This window comes from Buteo buteo, chromosome 22, assembly GCF_964188355.1.
Source record: "Buteo buteo chromosome 22, bButBut1.hap1.1, whole genome shotgun sequence".
Taxonomy (NCBI): domain Eukaryota; kingdom Metazoa; phylum Chordata; class Aves; order Accipitriformes; family Accipitridae; genus Buteo; species Buteo buteo.
The window spans coordinates 24032420-24045000 of NC_134192.1; the positions used below are offsets into that span (position 1 = coordinate 24032420).

The 12581-nt window shown below is 62.2% G+C and overlaps 2 protein-coding genes across 2 annotated transcripts; one reads left to right on the forward strand and one right to left on the reverse strand.

The window, feature by feature from the left end:
• The first annotated feature begins 4575 nt into the window (after positions 1-4575).
• P2RY4 (pyrimidinergic receptor P2Y4) lies at positions 4576-5700 on the forward strand. The gene has a single exon (XM_075053716.1). The coding sequence runs from the start codon at positions 4576-4578 to the stop codon at positions 5698-5700; it is 1125 nt and encodes a 374-aa protein (XP_074909817.1).
• A 1461-nt stretch (positions 5701-7161) lies between these two features.
• On the reverse strand, positions 7162-11894 carry LOC142043047 (diacylglycerol O-acyltransferase 2-like). Its single transcript, XM_075053718.1, has 8 exons — positions 11587-11894; positions 9739-9867; positions 9553-9660; positions 9231-9301; positions 8929-9133; positions 8299-8473; positions 8006-8208; positions 7162-7858 (listed from the first exon to the last, which is right to left on the reverse strand). Exons 1-8 carry the CDS (start codon positions 11624-11626, stop codon positions 7704-7706), a joined length of 1086 nt encoding a protein of 361 aa, XP_074909819.1. The 5' UTR covers positions 11627-11894; the 3' UTR covers positions 7162-7703.
• Between the last annotated feature and the right edge of the window lie 687 nt (positions 11895-12581).

Genomic DNA, 12581 nt, shown 5'->3' on the forward strand with positions numbered 1-12581 from the left:
CACTATGCCCAGGCTGGCCTCAAGGTGGCAGTGGCCACCTTTGTCCCCAGGATTGCCCCGCAGGGCTGGGGTGCCAGCAGGGCAGCACCCCGGGGTGCGGGCACTGCCGGGACCCTCGTGGCCCCGGTGGGACAGGGAGGATGCCACGGGGTGGGCGAGGGGCCACGGTCCCTATGGGCGGAGGGATGCGGTCCCCGCGGATGAGGGGCTACGACCCTCGTCGTTGAGGGACCGTGGTCCCCACGAGCGAGGGGCCGTGGTCCCCATGGCCAAAGGTACTTGGCCCCCATAGGGAAAAGGCTCTAAGCCCATGGGTGAGGCCCAGATGTGCCACATCTGGAGGGCTGCGGATGGCCCAAAGCCTGCGAGGGCGATGGGTGGGATGGGACCGGCGCACAGAGGGGCTAAGCCCTGCGGGCAGCCCCCCCTGGGGCAGGCAGGGATGAGGGCAGGGAGGCAGGCAGGGATGCGGGCACGGGGCACTGCGTGCTCCTGCCCCCGCCTCCGCCCGCCTCCAGCCCTGCCTCTCCCGGGCACTTTGCTCCCAGCAGTGGGAAAGTGGGAGCAGGCACAGTCGGCACGGCAGGGCAAGGCGAAGGGCAGCCCGCAACCCCTCCAGCATGGCCCCCAGCCCCATGGGGGACAGGCGCAGCCCGGGGGTGTCTTGGTCCTGAGAGCCACCCCAGCCAGGACTGCAGGTGAGCCGGGGTAACCCACGCTTGGTGGAGAGCAGCAGCCGGGACGGCCCTGCCACGGCCACGCAAACCCAGCTGGGCTCCGGGGGGGGACCCTGTGGGGAGCAGCTTTGGCCCCTCAAGGGATGGAGGTGGGATCCCCAGGGCTGGATGGGTGTGGGGTGGGGGTCAGCCAGTTCTCCTCATCCCTCCACCGTCCCCAAATCCCTCCGTGCATCCTCTTCCCTAACACACCACTGCCTTCCTCCATCAGCGAGGGCCTTCATCCTTCCCAGCGTGGCCACCTCCTCTCCTTCATCTTTCTCTCCATCCCCAAATCACTGTCTCCTCACAGGGCAAAGCTGCCCTCGGGTCGCTGTGAGCTCCTGCCCTTCCCTGGGGAGGCGGAGGGACAGGGACAGCCCACCCAAGGGTGAAAGGAAACCCTCACCTCCCACCCCGCTGAGAAAGGGGGTCACCTCGGAGCAGGGGACGTGGTGGGCAGCAAAAACAGCACCCAACCCCGCTGGCGTCCCCGGGGAGGAGGCACCAGCGCCAGGGTAGCACAGGCAGATCGTGCTTTGGCTGCTCTCGCAGTTGAAGGGAAGGATTGAAAAGAAATCAGGTCACGCTCCCCTTGTGCCGGGGCTTTGGCTGCACGAACCACGTGGCGATTAGGGACAAGGGTCCTTCTGCAGGATGTTTTGCATAATTTCCCCTTGTTTTGCAATTTCCAAGCGCTTAGGCGAGAAGAAAAGCCCTGTTTTTCCCGTGCTCCAGCAGCAGCCAGTCCCAGGCTCACCCAGCCCCATGTCCCTCGGCAGCTGCTTGCTCCCCTCCGAAATCCTCTCTCGCGTCCCCTCTCCGAAGCTCCGGCCCGTTCCACCGCGATCCCCAACCCCTCGTCCCGTCCTGCCGGCGGGCAGGACTTTGGCTCCGGGGCAGAGTCTGCCTTCGGTGCTGCCCCACTCATTCATTTCATTGGTGCCTTTCCAACACCCCCGTAAATCCCCCGGGCACGAAGCCTTGGCCAGCTGCTGGGGCACCCCGGGCTGGGGGCGACCACCAGCACCCACCGAGTGGTGGTCCCCGCAGGACCAAAGGACGGGTTCAGGCTGGGCACGGCCACGGGGCTGGGAGCCAAGGCAGAGCTCCCGTTCCTGCGGCAAAGGTCCAAAGGCAGCACGTGCTCCCCAGCGTGGTCCCCGTGGCTGGTCCCTGCCCCTTTCCACTGGCCGGGTGGGTGTTTTGCAGGACCCCTCGCTGCTTCCCGGGGCACGGACGGGGGGGACAGCTCGCAGGGACCGTCCCAGGGGGATGTGCTTGCCATGGGCGAGGGATTCCCCAGCATCGCAGCCCTCGTGCATCCACAAAACAGGCAGGGCAGGAGCGGGCATCACCTCCCCAGCTCCACGTCCTTTCCCCGCAGTGCCTTCCATCTCCTGCTCTGGCAGCAAGCCCAAATCTTGGCTCAGACCTCACCACAGCTGTGATCGGTCCCTCCTTGAAAAGCCCACGCTGGAGAGGCCATGGCCAGGGAGAGCCTTGCTGGGGACATCAGCGAGGAGTAGGAACAGGCCTGGTGGTGACGTGTCCTCGGGGTGGACTGATATGAATCAGCAATTTAAACCACTGATTTTGATCGTGACTAAGATGAGGAAGCAGGAAACCTGTTGAGATAAAGCTTGCCAAATGTCATTTTCTTTTGCATTTTTATTTTTTGGTGGCTATCCTCAAAGGAAGCTTGCTTAGGAACAGTGAAGTCACAGTGCTGAGCTCTGACCATGCTCAGGCTTTTTCTGCTGCCAAAAGCCACGTACCTGTGCTCTCCTCCAAGCAGCCCGGCACCACACAGCTGCTCAGGCTTTTTCCTTGTGTGTTACTCACACCAGATTATTATTTTTTATTTATTGGCTTCTTCATATCTTTGTTGTTTGTTGATCTATGTCACGGGGATTGGCTTTGGTCACTGAACCCTGCAGCACCTCTGGTCTGGTTGGGCTCAAGGCTTCATGCTCACTTGCACTCCGAGCTTAGAAGAGGAAAACAAATCTGGTGCCTCGTGTCCTTGGCAGCATCGTGGCCTGAGGAGATGCAGCAGCTGGGCTGGGACCAGCACGACCGGCACAGCACCCCGTGGGACCACCACTAGCACCAGCGCTTGGAGGCTCAGGGTTTCCTACAGGCTGGTTTTCCCTCCTGGTTCTGGGGAGACAGAGCAAATTCTCCCCACTGTTAATGTTTGATCAGGACCTGCCTGTTGCTCTCTGAACTCATCCTTGTAATAAAGCCAGGCAGTTGCCCACGCCAGCCGCAGCGGGTAGGAAGCTGCAGGGTGTTTGACGTGAGCCCAAAGCTGCGGCTCAGCCCACAACTCAAACAGAGAGCGTGGAGGTGTGTGCAGCATGGAGGGGCCCATCCTGCGGCCACCCGCCTGCCCATCTGCCTGCCGATTCATTTACGATCATCTCTGTAAACCCAGGGATGTCTCTCCAGGCGAGGATGGGCGGGGAGGAGATGGATCGCAGCTCAGCTGACCCCACGGATTCACCCTGTGGGATATTCCTGCCAAGGGCTCTTGCCACAAGAAGCCGTCAGGCTGTGCACCTCCATGGCGAAGGCAAGGGGCAACAGGAGGGGGATGACGAGGGAGCAAAGGGATGAAGGAGCCCTGGAGGACACAGCCTTCCACCTTGTACCACTGATGCCAGCATCCCGCTAACGTGCATCACCTCCCTGAGCCCCGAGTTCTTCTCCGTCCTGGCGCCCATCACCTCCTGGCTGAGCTCTGGAACAACAGAAACTGGAGATGCACCAGCGCTCCCTCCATCAGATATGGTTTTGGCTACACCCTCGTCTCTGCTGGCAGCACGGCAGATGGTCCTGCTCCCAGGTTACTCATAGGAGCATCCATCCTCGGCCGGCAGAAGCGGCCGCTCCGAAATTGCTTCGCCAGGGATGACGGTGGGCACAGAGGGGCCAAGGCATGGGAAGCCTTCGCCCGTCCTTTGCTGGACACCATGACGGTGGCAGAAGCTGCTTCTTCCCTCTGGAGCAGCGGGCTCTGAGCTTTAGACATCCTGAGAGGCGAACGCCACCCTCCGACGGCTTGCCCTGATGCCTCAGCCCCGGGGCCCGATTTGCCAGGAGGACGCAGAACCCAGCCTTTGATCGTAACACCGTGCGAGGGGAAACGTCCCGCCTGCCTTGCGAACTTGCACTGTCTTGAGCTGGGACTTGGCTCTGGCGCAGCTCCTCTCCGCGGGGCTTAGATCATCCCTCTCCTACGGAGAATACCCGGCAGCTGGAGGCCCCTCACTGTCCAGGGACGCTCTCTCCCAAAGGCTCCTTTAACAGCCCCCCGAGGACTTCTCCAGGCCATAATATTCCCCCAGACAAGCCTTTCTTCTCCTCCCGCCTTTCTTCTTGTCAAGGAGCCCTTTGGGACGAGCAGCATTGTCAGGATGGTGCCAATTAGGCTGAGCCAGCTTCCAAGAGGCTGCGCTGGCACCGGCCGGGGGCTGCTGTTGCTCATAAAGGTCTCATTGTTCGGCGCGCCGTGGGGCTGCTGGCCGGCGGGGCCGGCGCGGTCCTCTGTCTCAGGCACGCTTCCCGGCTCCACGCGGCGCTGGTGTCACTGCGCGCTGCTCAAAGGGATGATTAATGGGTGTCATTGCGGGGGCTGCGAAGGGGGGGGATTTGTCGAGTCCCCCTCGGCTCCCCGCGAGGCCCGAACGCGCGAGCTGAGAAAAACCAGAGAACCATCAAAGTGGCCGGAGCTCCTGGAGGGGGGGAAAATCTGGCATCTTTGGCTCCCTTCCACGCTTTGTGCCTGACAATGGTCGGGATCGACGACTAATGCGCTTTTATTAACTGCTCCCCTAGATCTGGCTCGGAGAACATGGCCACTTCAGTGAGGACGTTCCCAGTTGCCCTGTGGACACCGACGCCGGCTCCCTGGCCGGGGGGAAACACCACCGCGGCGGCGGAGGCGAAGTGCGTCTTCAACGAGGAGTTCAAGTTCATCCTGCTGCCCGTCTCCTACGGCATCGTCTTCGTGGTGGGGCTGCCCCTCAACTCCTGGGCCCTGTGGATGTTCATCTCCAGGATGAGGCCCTGGAACGCCACCACCACCTACATGTTCAACCTGGCCGTCTCCGACACGCTCTACGTCCTCTCCCTCCCTACCCTGGTCTACTATTACGCTGACCGCAACAACTGGCCCTTTGGGAAATGGCTCTGCAAGATGGTGCGCTTCCTCTTCTACGCTAACCTCTACAGCAGCATCCTCTTCCTGACGTGTATCAGCGTCCACCGCTACATGGGCATCTGCCACCCCATCCGCTCCCTGAACTGGGTGAAGACCAAGCACGCCCGCATCGTTTGTGTGGGTGCCTGGCTTGCGGTCACCATCTGCCTCGTCCCCAACCTCATCTTTGTCACCACCAGCTCCAAGGGCAACAGCACCCTGTGCCACGACACCACCAAGCCTGAGGAGTTCGACCATTACGTGCACTACAGCTCCTCCGTCATGGCCCTCCTCTTCGGCGTCCCCTTCCTGGTGATCGTCCTGTGCTACTGCCTGATGGCCAAGAGACTCGGCAAGTCCAGCTTCTCCAGCCCCGGCCTCCGAATGCCCTCCTACAAGAAGCGCTCCATCCGCATGATCATCGTCGTGCTCAGTGTCTTCGCCATCTGCTTCGTGCCCTTCCACATCACCCGGACCATCTACTACACCTCCCGCTACTTCCAAGCCGACTGCCGGACCCTCAACATCATCAACTTCACTTACAAGATCACTCGGCCCCTGGCCAGCATCAACAGCTGCCTTGACCCCATCTTGTACTTCATGGTCGGGGACAAGTACCGGGGGAGGCTACGCCGGGGGCCAGCTCAGCGCCTCCAGCCTGTGCCCACCTGTGACCTGGCCCTGGTGTCCCCCTCCATGGACAACATCATGGGTGGCAGCCTCACTCCTGGTGACACCCGAGGGCCAGGGACGGCACGGAGCAGAGGCGGGTGCTGAGGGGCCAAAGAGGGTTCTGGTAACCTCATCCCTGGTCTCCACAAGTTACGGCCCCTCCGGGCTCCATGTGGACACCCTGGCACCCCCAGGTCCCCAAACCTGACCTGCCCCTGCCCAGCCTGTGCAGGGGCAGAGACCTCAGGGCTGAGGGATGGTGGCCGTGGGACTTGTCCCAGTCCTGCCCCGGGATGCCACGGCAGGAGGGTGCCAGTGGCGCTTGGGGCAGGACAGCTGCCAGGCACCCGTGGGAACGGGAAAGATGCTGAGAAACCCGTTTTGGGGAGGCAGGCTGGCATCCCATCCCGGGACGCTCCTGGGGACACACGGGGGCTGACAGGTCACTAAAGAGAAGGGACACTGGTCCCTCCCCGGGCACGCACAGCCCTTCCAGTCTGCTCAACAGCGATGTGCGGGGACTGGAGTGAAACTGGGGATGGAGCCGACGCTGGGCCCCCCCACATGCCTGGCGAAGGCTCTCCTAGATGTCCCTGTCACACTGCTGGCCTTAGGGGAGGCGGGCAGGGACACGGCACGGGGCACTTGCTGCCCATCACCCCCCAATAAAGCCCCTTCCCTTTCTCTACGCCCGGACCTGTTTCTCCCTGTAGCAGAACAAAGAGGGATGAGACGCCCACCTTCACCCCAGAAAGCGTTTGAGAGCAGAGAAAAGCCACCCGCCACCTTAACGCCGGCACTGGGGCAGGTTCAGAGCAAGGAGCTGGAGCGGTGACACCCGCGGTGACGGGACAGTCCTCGGGAATCTGCCTTTATGGGTGTTTGCTTTCCAAATGTTTACCCAGCCCTTTTGTTTGACCAAGTGCCTGCGCAGAGAGGAGCGGACGAGAGATGGCTATCAGCACTGCCGACTCTCCCACGCCAGCCCTGGCAGGGATGGGACAGGGCTGTTCCCGTCACAGGGACCCCCAGAAGGGGCAGCACCCCATCACCCCCCACAAGCCCTGCCAGCGCGTGCCTCAGGAAGGGGTGCCCATAGCATCATCGGGGTGTCACCCCCCCAAGCCGTGGCCACGGCACCAGCCACACACAACCACATCCCACCAAGAGCTGCCCAGGTCATTCGGGGAGGGAGAGGGTCCCAGGGATGCCACGTCCCAGCCCCACACCCCCATCCCACCGAACAGTAACCCAGGGAGCCCCTCACTCACGGATGAGCCGAAAGCAGAGAGAGAAGGAGACATCCCTCCTAATCCCAGTTAACCCAGTAAGAGCAGCTGCTGCCCCTCACCTCCCAGTATATCTGACGTCGCCCAGGTGGACCCGGGAGCTGCTCGGTTGCACCTGAAGGGTGCAAGGATCCCCACCAAGCATGGCCCCAGCCCTAGAGATGGGACTGCCGGGGAGGGGACACAGGTGGGTGGCAGGGGTACGGCTGCGGTGCCACCGATCCTGTCCCCCCCCCCGCCCCCCAGCACACACAGGCAGCGGTGGGGGGGTTGGAAATCTGTATTGGGTACAGAGGTGGTGGAAAAGGCTCATCTGGGGCCAGACCAGCACTCGCCCCCACCCACGGCTCCGTGGTCCCAGCTGAGGCTGGGTCCTCAAGTCCAGCGGTGTCCCCCCCCACCCTGGGGGGATGTCTCCTCAGCCTGGTCCTGCTCGCCATCAGGATGCCACCCAAAAGGGTCCGTCCCATTCCCTCCTCCTGTGACACCCGCTCCCTCAGCTCACGTTCTCCTGGTTGTCTTGCAGGGACCCCAGCCTTCTGCCAGCCCCCCCCTACATCAGCCCCTTGTCCTCAGGGGATGGCTGTGTCACCCGCAGCCCCTCCGAATCCCTTTCAAGGGGGACCCTTCCCAATCTCCCCTTCCCCTCGCTTCCTCCTCTCCTCCCACCTCCCGCTCAGGTTTTTTCGGCCGGAGGAGCGGAGGGCCGGAGCGGGGACTGTCCCCCGTGTGTTCCCCGTGCCGGGCCGGCTGAAATCCCCACCCGCAAGAGCCAGCCGCTCTTGTGAGCCAGGATCTGGCCGCCGGCGCTGGCCGTGCTCAGAGGATGTGCAGCTCGTCCGTCTCCGACAGCCCGTACTTGGTCTTGTTCTCATTGAAGAGCTTGAGCAGGGAGCGGACGTACATCTCGTGGTACATGTCCACCGTCTCGCAGCTCGGGTCCTCGATCTTGGGCACCGTCACCGGCTCCCCCACTGCCGGCAGGGGAGGAAGGTCAGGCTGGCGGCACGGGGATGTGCTCGGCTCATCGGAGACGTGAGCCGACCATTGCCTTCCCACGCCACCCGTCACGGCGTGTCCTCCTCCTCCTCTGCCCCTCCGCCCCGGCGGGCAATGCTCACCCACGGTGGTGATGGGTCTGGCGTAGGGAAGGAAGCCCCGGGACCGGACGGAGGTGAGACCCCGGCCGTAGAAGACGCAGGGAGCGAAGCCCATCATCTTCTGGAAGCGCTGCTGGATGCTCCTCATCCAGCTGCCCTCCTCAAAGACCACCTGGCGGAAGAGGTCGTTCTCCCCAAAAGAGAAGGAGGGGACGAGGTAGGCCCTGTGGAGGGGACACGGTGGGTGCTGATGGGGCGCCGGGACCCCCAGACCCCCCTCCGCAGCGGCAGCCACAGCAGTGCCCGTGACCCACCCGTGCTGCAGGGCCATGCGGACAAAGCCCTTGCGGTTCTTCAGGATGAGCGTGGTGACTCCGGGGCGGCAGGAGAGCGACTCGGCCGCGCCGCCGATGACGATGGCCACCGCGTTGCCGGTACCGTTCTTGGACAGCAGGTACCCGATGGCGCGGCGTGTCACCGGGCACAAGCCTGCGGCGGAACGGACCACCGATGCGGTGGGACTGCCTGCCCGTGCAGCGCCCGGGGACCCCACGAGGGACCGTGCCTGGTGGGACCACGCCAGGACCATGCAAGGGACAGTGCGAGGGTGCTCTCTGCTGTGGGAGAGGGTCAGGGTGCGGGCAGGTTGCTGGCAAGGTGTGGGCAGGGTGCGAGGAAGATGAAGGTGGAGTTCAAGCAGGGTGCAGGCAGGGTGCAGGCAGAGCACCGCCCCAGCCCTGCCTGCTCCTGGGGAGCACAGAGGACATCAGTCCAAGGTTTCCTGCAGACGGGACCGGGGAGTTCCCCTTGGAGACCCCCCCCCTCCGTGCTCTGACCCTCCGTGGCAGCAAGCAGAGGTGGGCAGGAGCGGGACAGGCAGGGGGTGCATCCCCCCCCCCCCAGTACAACTGGCCGTGCCCGCAGGGCTGCCCATGGACGCTCACCCCCGCTCATCAGGTATTCCCTGAAGACGGGCAGACGAAAGTTGCCGGCCAGCGTGGTGAGGGAAGGCCGGATTCCCGGGAACATCTCCCCGAAACCCGTTGAGCCGGTGACGAAGTTGCAGAAGGCGCCGACGCAGAGGATGCCGTGGGGGTGGGAGCCGATGATGTAGTTGTGGCTGGGGGACAGGTCGTGGGTCTTCACCAGCTGCGGGGACAAAAAGGGGTCACAGCCTTTTGGGTGGTACCACCACCACTGCCTGCAGGAACATCCCGTCCCGGCACCCTGGCTCGCCGCGCCATACCTTCACGGGGAAATAATCCCGAAAGTGCCTCCAGACGGGCCATTGCCGCAGGCACGGCAGCCTCCTGCCACCTGCAAACCGAGGATTGACCACAGGAGATGATGCCCACCCCAGTGGGCAGCGGGACCCGCGGGAAACGCTCCCCGCGGACCCGCCGCATCCCTCTTCCCACCATGATGATGATGGGAGAGAGGAGGGAAGGAGCAGGTGGGACACGGTGCTCCCCATTTGCCATGCTGGGATGGACCCAGAGAAAGCGGGGGACCCCAGACCCCGTCCTGCTGCAAAGCGGGAGGAAGGGGGGGGCTGCGCCCATCCCCACCTTTCTCCGGCGTGTCCCAGTCAAAGATGACCCAGGCCAGGTAGAGCGCGGAGATGGGCCAGAAGCTGGTGAACACCAGGTAGATGAGGAGTAGCAGGCTGACGGTTCCTGCGGGGAGCCAGGGAGGGGGGTGAGCAGGCACGTGCCCGCCCCACCGGGACCCCCCCCCTCCAGCCCCCCACTCACCCAGCAGTAGGAAGCTGAGCACCCACTGCAGGACGGAGAGGAGCTGGAGCCAGGAGCGGACATCCCGCTGCGAGGGCCAGGGTGCTGCGAGCAGGGTGCGCAGGGCGGTCTGGATGCTGGCGCGGCTGCCTGCGGGGAGAGATACGGCACCCAGCCCAAAACAGCGTAGGTTCCACAAATGCTGTCCCAGATAGCCATGGGGGGGCCCAGACTGGTGGTACCCGTGGCTGGGGTATGGGGGCAAGGTGGGAGGTAGGATGAGAAGGATGAAGCAGTGGGGCAAGGAGGGATGGGATGGGGTGGGATGCGGGATGCTCATCCCCAGAGAGCTCTGGACCGTGCCAAGAGGTGGCCCTGGGCAACCCGCGGCTGCTCTGGGGCCAGCCTTGCTCTGAGCAGGGGGCAGCTGGCAGGCTGGGCACCCCCAGCCCAAACGCGTCCGTGAGCCTGCGTGCACCAGCGGAGCTGAGCACAGCGGCACGACCCGCACCGTGCCGAGCTCCCCAGCGGCCAGGACCTTTCCCGTGTCCTCCTTGGCATGTTCAGGCTCACAGAGAATTCGGGGCTTTCTCAGTTGGCGCGGCAGGGAGGTGTGGGGCAGCATCTGCCCCCCGGCAAGTGCCAAGGACAGCGGCCAGGGGCTGAGCCAGGGTGGCCAAGGCTGGCCGGCCCCACCGAGCCTTGCCTCCCGTGACGGACAGCCCAGCAGCCTGCAGCCGCTCCACTCCCCCCGCTGCCCCCATCCCTCCAGCCAACCTTGGTGAACTATTAACTGCCCCGGGCCAGGTGCCAGGATCCAAATTCCACGCACAGCCCCATCCCTCCTCCCCGAAACGGGCCCGAGGTGCCGGTCCCGCCAGCGCACCGCTCCCTGCCAAAGGTCTGCCGCGGCCAAGACCACCCGGTACAGCCACCACCGCGACCACAGCGAGCTATCTCAGCTCTTGTGTCACAAGAGCCTTGTTTTCTTGGGAAAACAACCCCAAATCAGCGTGCTGGCCAGAGAGAGAGAGATGTTCAGGGTGAGACAGGAGCAGACCTGTCCCCATGGCTTCCCGTGCTGGGGATCCTCAGGTCCCCAGCGGGACCCCCAGGTCAGAGAACCACCAAACCCTGGTTCAGGTGGCTGGTGGAGGTTCAACTCATCCCGGCTCAATCCAAACCGTGAATGGGACAATTGAAATTAATTAAACACTACAGCCATCACCAGCATTGAAGAATTGTTTTCCCTCTCCTTTTCCCCCGAGCAGCATACTGTGCTTTAAGCAATCCCTCCCACCCGTTCCCGCACGCCCAGCAAGGCATCCCCAGAAGCCCTGCTGCCCGCACAGCCCTGCCATTGTCAACTTTCCAAAGCCCCTTTTTTTTTTTCCAGGGAAGATGCAGAGCTCTGCCTAGCACATTTGTGCCTACCAAACAGTTGCTTTTTTTAGTTCCTTTTTCTAGCTCCCCCTCAAGCACTCCATGAATGTCCAGACCGCAGACAGAAAATGGAGAAACCTCAGGGGCTCTGCTGCCGGCCCCATCCGCGGCAATAGGAGCCTCTTCAAACCCAGAAATTCTGACTCTGTGGCCCAGGGCAGCAAGGAAAGACGAAGGAGAACTTGCAGCGCCGAGTGTCTTGCGGGAGTAACGTTACCGAATGCATTGTCAGAAATTTCATTCCTGTTGAGCAACTGTATGTTCTCCTCTGGTGCTGCTAACCCCAAATCACTCCAAACACCTCCCTTTCCCCTAAGCAGTCTAAAGCAAATAGACAATAGTGACAACAAACGCTAATTGCCTGACCAGCTCCTCACATCTCTAGAGCATCAGAAACCATTCAAACACGCTTTGGAAATATCTTACCACTAAGATTTTGGGAACAGGCTGCAATAATTGTTTTCATGGTGGCAAGGAGTTCTGCGCCAGACCCTGGTTCAGCAGGTTAAAAGGCGAGTTTGGAAATACCGGAGAGCGATTGATTGTGTATCCAGCTGCTTCAACCAGCTGATCCAAGGCAAACCGTCTGCCACGGAGGGGAGCGGACCCGCTCCGGCCCCAGCTTGCAGAACAAGGAGAAGAGCTGGTGGTCCTTGGGAGGATGAGGAGTTGCGCTGAGCGGTGAGGAGCTGCCGTCACGAAGGGCAGCCGCCGCTCCTCGGAAAGGCACTGCTGCCGGCACCAGCGGTGGCTCAGCGGGGACCGCCTTCCCCCAGGGAATGGTACCGTCCGCACTTTGGGTATTTCACAAACCACTATCATGCTCTAACGGTGTGACTCCCCTCCAGAGCCGCCCGAAAACGTCATCCCGAAGCTCCCGCTCCGTGGTACGGGAACGCAGCCCGCCAGACAGTCCCTGACCCTCAGCCCCACCACCCAGCACCATTCCCTCCTCTTCCACCCCTAAGAGGGGCACCGGGGCTGGCTAGCCCTGCCTGCTAGACCAGGAAGACTGGAGTATTGCCTGGAGAGGACTGGGGGGGGGAAATGAGAAGAAAAGGGAACAAGAGCAGCACAAAAGCAGCCCTGAGATGGGGCTTCAGGCCAACAGCTGAAGGAACAGTAAAAATCCACAGCATCTGATTCACTAGAGCTACTTCTCAGGATCTACCTCTCCAGAAGTAATCGCTAGGAACGGCCAGCTAACATCAAATGTAGGAAACGGATAAATACACATATGGGATTCCACATGTTGTTAAAGTAAAAAACATGTTTCACAGGAGAGGTTTGGAAGCTACAAAACCTCATAATCTGCTCTTGTAAATTGTAGTGACTCAGTATCTGGAAAAAAGGGTGCAACAGCATTCACTGCAGGCTACAACTTCACAGATGTAGATTATTTAAGAGGAGCTAAGATTGCT

Bases quoted from the DNA above. Each gene is read 5' to 3' on its own strand.
- P2RY4 (XM_075053716.1), top strand. From the start codon at position 4,576: ATGGCCACTTCAGTGAGGACGTTCCCAGTTGCCCTGTGGACACCGACG.
- LOC142043047 (XM_075053718.1), bottom strand. From the start codon at position 11,626: ATGAAAACAATTATTGCAGCCTGTTCCCAAAATCTTAGTG. The intron at 9,302-9,552 runs GTGGGGATGGGC...CTCGGTTTGCAG, and splicing joins CTGGGACACGCCGGAGAAAG to GTGGCAGGAGGCTGCCGTGC. The intron at 8,209-8,298 runs GTGGGTCACGGG...TCCCCTCCACAG, and splicing joins CGCATGGCCCTGCAGCACGG to GGCCTACCTCGTCCCCTCCT.